Source organism: Rhizopus microsporus (assembly GCF_002708625.1).
Source record: "Rhizopus microsporus ATCC 52813 unplaced genomic scaffold scaffold_1, whole genome shotgun sequence".
In the NCBI taxonomy this organism is placed as follows: domain Eukaryota; kingdom Fungi; phylum Mucoromycota; class Mucoromycetes; order Mucorales; family Rhizopodaceae; genus Rhizopus; species Rhizopus microsporus.
This window is the reverse complement of record NW_019671916.1, coordinates 2,642,967-2,651,020: the sequence shown is the minus strand read 5'-3', so window position 1 is coordinate 2,651,020 and position 8,054 is coordinate 2,642,967. Positions and strand designations below refer to the sequence as shown.

The window sequence follows — 8,054 nt, the reverse complement described above, 5'->3', positions numbered from 1 at the left end:
AAAAAAAGATCAAAAAAATTGAAAAATAAGTTTTTCAATAAGAGAAGAACGATAGAGTCGCATCCACGCTTACAAGGTATCGATGTAAGTTAAAAAATCAAAAAGAGAGGATTCCGTGGATTGAACACGGGACCTAAAGATTTGCAATCTTCCGCTCTACCGCTGAGCTAAACCCTCTTCTGAAAATTTTTTTCGATATGTAAGTAAAGGCTCATATAAGTAACCACTGGACCTTGAGTGTTTTTGGGAGTTTACCGGATCCCGAAAACAACGTGTTTTCGGGATGTTTTCGGGATCGAACTTTGAACGTGAATAACTCTATCAATTCTTTATGAAAAAGCGCCAGAAAAAGCTTAAACGATGCCTCAGATAAATATCTACAAGTGCATATAAAGAAGCTTAGAGATTGTTTGATGTCTTTTCTTTTTTCTTGATTTTAATTTTTAGCATAAAAATTTAATATACACTATAAAAATCTATTTTTTTTTCAGAAACTAACGCAACAGCTACATCCAGCATAAAAATTAAAGTATAAAGCCATTTTAAACTGCTCAGTTATCTATGTTTTTTATGGAGAAAATGCAGAAAATAAACAATAGCTGTGTTTTGACATGGTACAAGCTGTCTAAATTTAGAAGGTGGAGCATTTTCAGCAAAAAGACTTAGAAAAAAAATAAAGAAAAAATAACATTGAATCTCAGCTACATGCCGGTAAGCGGATGTCAATTAGAGTAATGGAAGGAATGCAAGAATTCATGACTGAATGGAAGTTATTTCAGTTCTTTAAGGTAAGCTTTAAAATAATAGAACGTTTCTGTTTCATTTAAAAGACTTATTCGTAATATATGAAGAAAAAGCGAATTCTCTGTAATTTAGTCATTACGTTGGTCATTTAGAAATTAGAAGGCAAGTACAGTCTATACGCGTTATAGTGTAGTTTTTATATTCATTTGCTGTTCTAACTAAGTGAAAAGTAAGCAGAAAAAGAAAAAGAAAAGATGCTAGTTATAGTTGTGCAATTTGACTTGTTAATTCTCAAAATGTAACGTTGGTAGCTTCAATTCATTTGTAAACATTCAAATCTTTATATCTTCTAAAATACTTCAAAGTTGTTCTACAATAGTAGCTATTAGCTTTTACTGTTCTTATATCTTAAATATCACAGAAGGCAAAAAAAGACGTGTGGCATAGTAGTAAATTATTTCCTGATTAAGTGGTAAGGCCGCTGGGAACGAAAGGGCTGTCGCTTATAAGCTAAATCTACTCTATATTTCCTTTTTTCTCCTAAGGTAAGTACCTGATGAAATGATTTTAACAAAGTTTTAATAGACTTGTAGCTATGGTTATTTGAATAGACTGTTGTATGGTATTAGCTTGCGAAAGGTAAAAACATCATGCTTCCTTTTAAATACTGTTGCCAACAATTCTTTTTTATATAGTCTACTTTTATTTTTCTAAGATGCTATCGTACTATTCAAATAAAAGGTAAAAGATATTCTTTATTCTAAAAGGATCATCTTGACTAACCAATCTTTTTTTTTTATTAACTTATAGTGTAAAATACTTGCTGATGAATAATAGCTGCTACACGGTCTATAAAGAAAGGTTATATCGTTTAGTAGGGCTACTGTGGTAAGTACTAACATGTATATCCCCCTCAAATGAAGTCTTTAAAGTCTCTCCTTTGCTGTTTACATTTGTTACTTTTATTTCTTGCTGCAATATAATAAAAACCGTATTTTATAAAACAAATACCATTCTTTTTCCACCAATAGTAATTGGTAAAGAAATATCCCAATAAGTCAATTATAAAAGATCTAAAGAAGTATATGTGCCAATAATAAAGCTTCATCTAAAAAAAAAGCGCCAACGGTAAGCTCATCATCTAAGGAAAGAAGCCAATAAGCAATGGTTAACAGAATGAATCACACGTTAAAGAGCCAGTAAGAACGCGTATAGGTCCGTGTTTTTGGTATACATTACTCCCAGTTACATCCAAATTACTAATTTAACATGAGTACAATATTTTTATATGAAGATGGACATGGAAATGCTGTTGATGAGAATGGTGGTCCTGAGCCCATGGATTACATTGTTGATGAGAATGAATTTGTTGTTGAGACACTTGCTACTCATAGTGAGTACATGAAATCTATATCCTCGAGTGAAACTTCCTTTACTTCTCCTATGCTGATAGAAAAGCCAAAAGATGAAGATACTCATATGAAGGAGGCAGATGTAAAACGGGATTATGTGCGTTATACTGTTCAGGATAAAGCTCGGTTATTCGATTTGAAGATTGAAAAGTGTACGAGTGCATCAGCTGCAGCGAAGCGATTGGGTATTCACATTCGAACAGCGTACAGATGGGTCAAGCAGTATAATATGTGCCCTGATAGCATTTTTGACAGTATTAAAAAAGTAGGTCGAAAATGTATCTTGACGGAAGATCATAAAATGACTGTTATCAACTTCACTGATGCTAATCCATCTGCTTCTGTCGTTGAAGTGACCGAGCATTTGTTGAAGCAATTTCATGATCTAAAAGTTTCTCGCAGCACTGTTTATAACTTTATGAGAAGTGGTTGCAACCTTTCGTTGAAGAAAGCAGATTTCCACTCTATTGAAAGAAACAGCCCAGCAAAGATCGATGAGCGATACAATTGGGTTTGCAAATGGGAAAATACAGAAATGAATTTCCTGACGAATTGCGTGTTTCTTGACGAGTCTGCTTTTGACATAAATATGAAACGTTCAAGAGCTTGGTCCAAAAAGGGTACTCGTGCTATTGTTACCTGACCTACAACGAGAGCAAATACAACGCCCATACTGGGTGCTATCTCAGCAGCAGGTTTGATTACGGTTGCCGTAAAAAAACCAAGACCTGCGAAGAAGAGAAAAGCTGATGGGCATATCAGTTCAGGAACTGTAACAGACCATTACATTAGTTTCTTAAAATCAACTCTCGATGAAATGGATAAACACCCGCATATGAAAGGTCACTATATAGTTATGGATAATGCACCCATTCATACACATAAAAACATAAGAAAGTATATGGAATATCGAGGGTATAAATGCGTGTATCTTTCTATTTACTCTCCAGAGCTTAACTCAATAGAGCAGCTTTGGGCAGTGGCAAAGAGTAAAGTTAAGCGCCATAGATTTTGCAGGAAGACACTTTATCAAAAAGGATTACGGAGGCCTGCAACAGTGTAGAGAAAAGCCACTTCAAAGGTTTCGCTTCGCATTCTTACAAATGTTGGGATAAAATGTCGCAACAAAGTGCCCATGTAAGAGTTAGCAAAGTCTTTTTTGGTCGAAAACATTTTTTTTTTGTTAGGCAGTGGCTAGCTTTTTTTATTTTGTTAGGCAAAATGACTCGTTATTTGTATTTGTGGCTGATATGAAATGTGATTAGATTTTTTGACGCTGGTTCAGGCGGCAAACACGAGATCGATCTTTTGAACCTGAAAATAAGCCTTGGTAAATTGTTTGCGAAATAGTTAGTCGATGAGAAGCGGTGTCGTGTGGTTCACTTGGCGGTTTGCAGAGACGATGAAACACATCAAGTACAAGAAAGAGGTATGGCATATCCATTACCAGTTTTGATAAATCGCGAATGGTGTTTGGAATCGTGACAGCTACGAGCTCATAAAACGAGTACAAGCCAGTGGATGGAAGCGTCATACCGTAAAATGAGACCCTGTTCCCCACAACTTGGATGCCAAGTACACCATCCACGCTATATTCATCAAGAGCATCTTTGCAAAATATCGTCACCCGCATGAGGTCACAACAGAGCATGAAGTTGTTGTCGGATTCCACCGTCGGTTTGGCCACCCCATATGCGCTGCTTACCGCCCAATGCACGCCTCGGGCACACGTTATAGTAATGCCGAGACGCATGTTCGTCAGCGTGTCCTTTTTCTTCACCTCCATAGTGCGCTCATCAAGCCAGCGGAAGAAGATGCCTTGAGATGGGTCGTCAAAGAGGCCACACAAAAAAGGTTCCACAAAGCGGGTGTTTTGCTCCATTTCTCGAAGCCCTTGGTCAAGAGCAGCGTCAGATAATTTGCGGATCAAATTGATAATAGCATCTCTGATTCAACGCTGTCGCTCATCCCGCTTTAACAACATAAACTGAAAAATGGCAGCATCACGATCGATCAGATGTTTGTCCAAATTGTCCAAGGTTTCCACCATACTTTTCATCAGTCCAATGGCATGAAGTCTCGTGTAAGCTTGTACTTGGATTGCATGCAACACAACGTGGCGACAAGATCCGCGTCAGAGAAAAAAGGTGCCAGATCATTTGGGTAATGATGAGGGGATAAAAGTAGCTTCATACTCCACTGTGAGCCTTGCCGTGTATCTTGTTTGCCTGTCGAGCCTCTTCTTGAAAACGGTGACACCAACGCCATTAGTTTGAATAGTGCCACAGAATCTAAGTTGTCCACCTTCTTGCGGCTTGAAGGCTTTTGAATCAAGGTTGATAACTCGGCATTAGTAGTCCAGTTTATCGACAGCATTAGGCCATCGAATTCCCAGGACGTTTTGGCAAAGAATCTTGCTGTCGATAGTAACGTAACAAGGAGACCATGAGCGTCGGAGAGGAAAACAATTGAAGACGGGCAAACCAAGATGTTCAAAAAGACGAGAAAGTTGATAGAAGGCCTTAAGGTGGTTGACAAGGTTACGCTTGATATCATAATAAAGTCCCTGTTGGCCAAAGCTGTAGCCTTCATTATAAGTATCAAAAACAGGCTGAAGAGCTTCGAGAGCTTCCATGTAAATACGTTCTTGAGGGGGTTGTTCCATATCTATAGTTTGCTGCGAAATAGCCTGCTTGAATATCTGTGCTGGTAGAATGATGTCTTGACGGATGCAGTGCTTGATTTCATCATCATCCATAACTTGTATAGACAGATCTCGTCTCAAACCTGCTGTTTGTTGCCGTATGTCAAGTAAAACGTTGACGGCACATCGGAGGTGCTGACCAAATCTAAGGTGAACGTTGTTGACGTAAGCTGTGTAGATTTTGGTGCCTTCCATTATAGCAGATTGCTGAGCAAATACGAAGTTGGGTCTCTGGTAGTTGGTGATTCTAAGGTAATTAACCAAGTACCGATTGATTTATTCACGATAGCCAATGATGAGTCGAGCGCAAGCTCGGCCTCTTGAATAATTAACTAATGAAAGCCATACTTCTTTAAAAAAATCCTTGTTGATATATCCTTGTATTCTGAAATTCATGACTTGCAGCTCCCGAAGGAAGATGAACTTCGAGAAAGAATAGGCGTGCATGGTGGTGGTGTGTACACATTCGACGAAGCTTTCGAGTGTTTTACGATGGAGATGGTTCCAGCCAATGCCATCAACAGAGGATTTAACAGCCAAAATACGGTCGCCGGGTGCGAGGGAACTAGAAGTTCTCATAGCCGATGAATCGAAGGAGCTTGGAGTGGAGCCTTTATCAATGGTGAGATATCTATTGAATATATATAGTTAGTTAAAGATTATCTCTAATAGCTTAAAAGAATTTTATTTACTTCTAATTAAATAAATATATATATTTATAAAAGATTGAAGAGCTAGAAAAACGATAGATGTGAGCCTATAAGATATATTGTTAAATAGTGATGTATCTATTCGTTTAGATAAGCTTTTACTTACTGGAAGTGCTTGATGCGTAGATTTAAAAATATAAAGATTGATTTTAGAAAATAAAGAGCCAAAGAGGTGTATCTATTAGATGTATTATTAGTTACAGACTGCATCCAACAGTTTAACTACGCTTTTACTTGTATAAAAATATGATTAAACGCTTTTTTTTAAAAAAGAAAAGGAATGAAATGATAGTGAAATGAATGATTTCGTAGCTAAAATAGTGCCCTTTTTATAGTGAAATTCATAATGTTGTCAGTAGCACAAAAACTCCAGTAGAATCATGAATGTGTTCAAAAGCATGAGCATATGTTTAGAACTAATAATGAACAAGGGTTATAGATATCATATTATTCTCAGAATAAACCAATTGATTGAAGCCTTTCGACATGATTAAAGTCAAATTGTACAGAGAATGCCGGTTAAATCTCTTGATTTTAAAGCGTGTAAAAGCTTCTTGAATTACTAAATAGAGAGAGAAATGACTCATTATTAAGGTATCTGATGGATAGCTTGAACGACTTTTAGTTTCTGTAGCTAAAAGATTGTTATTTAATTGCATACAAAAAAAGAAATAAAGGAGAAAACAAACAGTACATTTGCTTGTAGCCGTGGGATATAATGTATTTAGCAATACCTTCAGATTTGTGGATAGGAGCGTTATTCATAATAAGGTAATATCCTGTCATATGTGGGCACTGATCCATTTCATCCATTGTAGCCTTCAGAAAGCTAAAATAATGACCAGTTACTGTCCCTATACTCGTTAGCTCAGCATAGCCTTCTCTCTTTCTTTTCTTGGCTGGCAGCTGCGATAATCTCAGACTACACTTTATTAACCCTGAAGCAGAGATCGCACCGAAAACCATTATTGTTTGTGCTCGGGTTTTGGGTACTGTGATCACAGCAAGCAATCTTTTTTTTTGACCAGGCCACACTACATTTTAAATAAATATGAAATGTAGACTCCTCGAGAAAGGCGCAATTAGTTCTAAAGTCTATGTCCGTACACTCCCACTTACGAACCCAGTCGAAACGCTCCTGAATTTTTTCTTCACTGTTCTTATCTACTAGGCTGAAATTGGGCTTTTTTGAGTGGCAAATTACGTTCAGTTCTTATAAAATTGTAGATAGTGCTTTTAGAGACCTTGAGATCCTGAAACTTTTGAACTAGTCGCTCCATCACTTGCTCCAAGATGGCTGAAGGATTCTTATCTATGTACTCCAAGATCACTTGCTTGTGTTCTTCTTGAAGTATACGCGAGCGACCGGTTTTCTTATGCTTTATAAAAATACTGTTAGGATCCGTTTTGTACATTTGAGGTCATCTTTGAGCTGTGCGAACATGGATACCTAATTGCTTTACAGCAGCTGAAGTTCTCATAACTTTCTCAAACATCAGTTTAAAGAATCTAGCTTTGTCCTGATCCGTATAGCGTGTGTACGCTCACTTGCTCCACGTCTCTTTCATAAAAACATCTACGTCATCTTTTGCATTTTCATCTGCCATAGAGCCTACGTCGAAATTATTTTCTTGAGGCTGATTATGCAAATACTGGGTGTGTGAACTAACCGTTTCTAAAGCATATCACTCCTCATGGATGATGTAATCCATAGGCTCAGGCCTACCGTATTCACCAACTGCATTACCATGCCCATCTTCATAGAAAATTTGAAAGCTCATTTTGTAATACTTGGATTTTAATGAGGAAGGGAGTAAAAAGAGATCTGACAGCGCTTTCATGCTTAATATGCTCATATTTTGTACGATAAAGCTTCTACATATACGACATTTAATTTGTTAGCAAGCGAAGTCAACCAATGGTTAACGTGACATTAGAATTTAGCAAACGCGAATTTTACTCTTGGCATCAGTATCAATAACTTTTGGAAATATTGTAGATGTTGATCAGTCTATTCAATGCAATTCATTGTAATGTTGTCCTACTGAATATATATTAATTTAGTAAGTGATTAAAGGAGCATTGAAACGAAATGTAGCAATATGTATATCTTTCTTTGTTGCTTTAGTTTCAAAATATTGATTTTTATTAAAAAGAAAAAACTTTGGTTTATTGATAAAATTCATTAAACTATCCAATGGCTCTTTAAAATAAAGAAGAAATGGCTACAGTGCATTAGACGTGCTAAGAATAAAAAAAAAACAAAATAGAGGATGTAACAAATATGTCTCATCAAAATCGGCGAGACTATTTACTCCAGTTGGTCAAAGATTTTGTTTGGCTCAATAAAATAAGAAATCTCAGTCAGCCAATCACAAATTCAAGTGGCAATTAGCTTGGCAAATCCTGATCCCCCACCTTTAGACTTGTTCTTTATTGAATAAATGAGGCATGAATATGACAATGCGTATTAAAAGTATGAAT

At 36.7% G+C, this 8,054-nt stretch overlaps 2 protein-coding genes and 1 non-coding gene across 3 annotated transcripts; all 3 read right to left on the bottom strand.

The window, feature by feature from the left end:
- Positions 1 to 105: 105 nt before the first annotated feature.
- On the bottom strand, positions 106 to 177 carry RHIMIDRAFT_t4. The gene has a single exon. It is a non-coding gene; the product is annotated as a tRNA-Cys (tRNA).
- Positions 178 to 3,173: 2,996 nt separating this feature from the next.
- On the bottom strand, positions 3,174 to 4,354 carry RHIMIDRAFT_255240 (uncharacterized protein). Its single transcript, XM_023611149.1, has one exon. It carries the CDS (start codon positions 4,036 to 4,038, stop codon positions 3,418 to 3,420), a length of 621 nt encoding a protein of 206 aa, XP_023471696.1. The 5' UTR covers positions 4,039 to 4,354; the 3' UTR covers positions 3,174 to 3,417.
- Positions 4,355 to 4,470: 116 nt separating this feature from the next.
- Positions 4,471 to 5,233, bottom strand: RHIMIDRAFT_14714 (uncharacterized protein). Its single transcript, XM_023605736.1, has one exon. It carries the CDS (start codon positions 5,053 to 5,055, stop codon positions 4,507 to 4,509), a length of 549 nt encoding a protein of 182 aa, XP_023471695.1. The 5' UTR covers positions 5,056 to 5,233; the 3' UTR covers positions 4,471 to 4,506.
- Positions 5,234 to 8,054: the final 2,821 nt, after the last annotated feature.

Excerpts from the sequence above, each read along its gene's own strand:
- RHIMIDRAFT_14714 (XM_023605736.1), bottom strand. The coding sequence starts at position 5,055 with ATGGAAGGCACCAAAATCTACACAGCTTACGTCAACAACGTTCACCTT.
- RHIMIDRAFT_255240 (XM_023611149.1), bottom strand. The coding sequence starts at position 4,038 with ATGGAGCAAAACACCCGCTTTGTGGAACCTTTTTTGTGTGGCCTCTTT.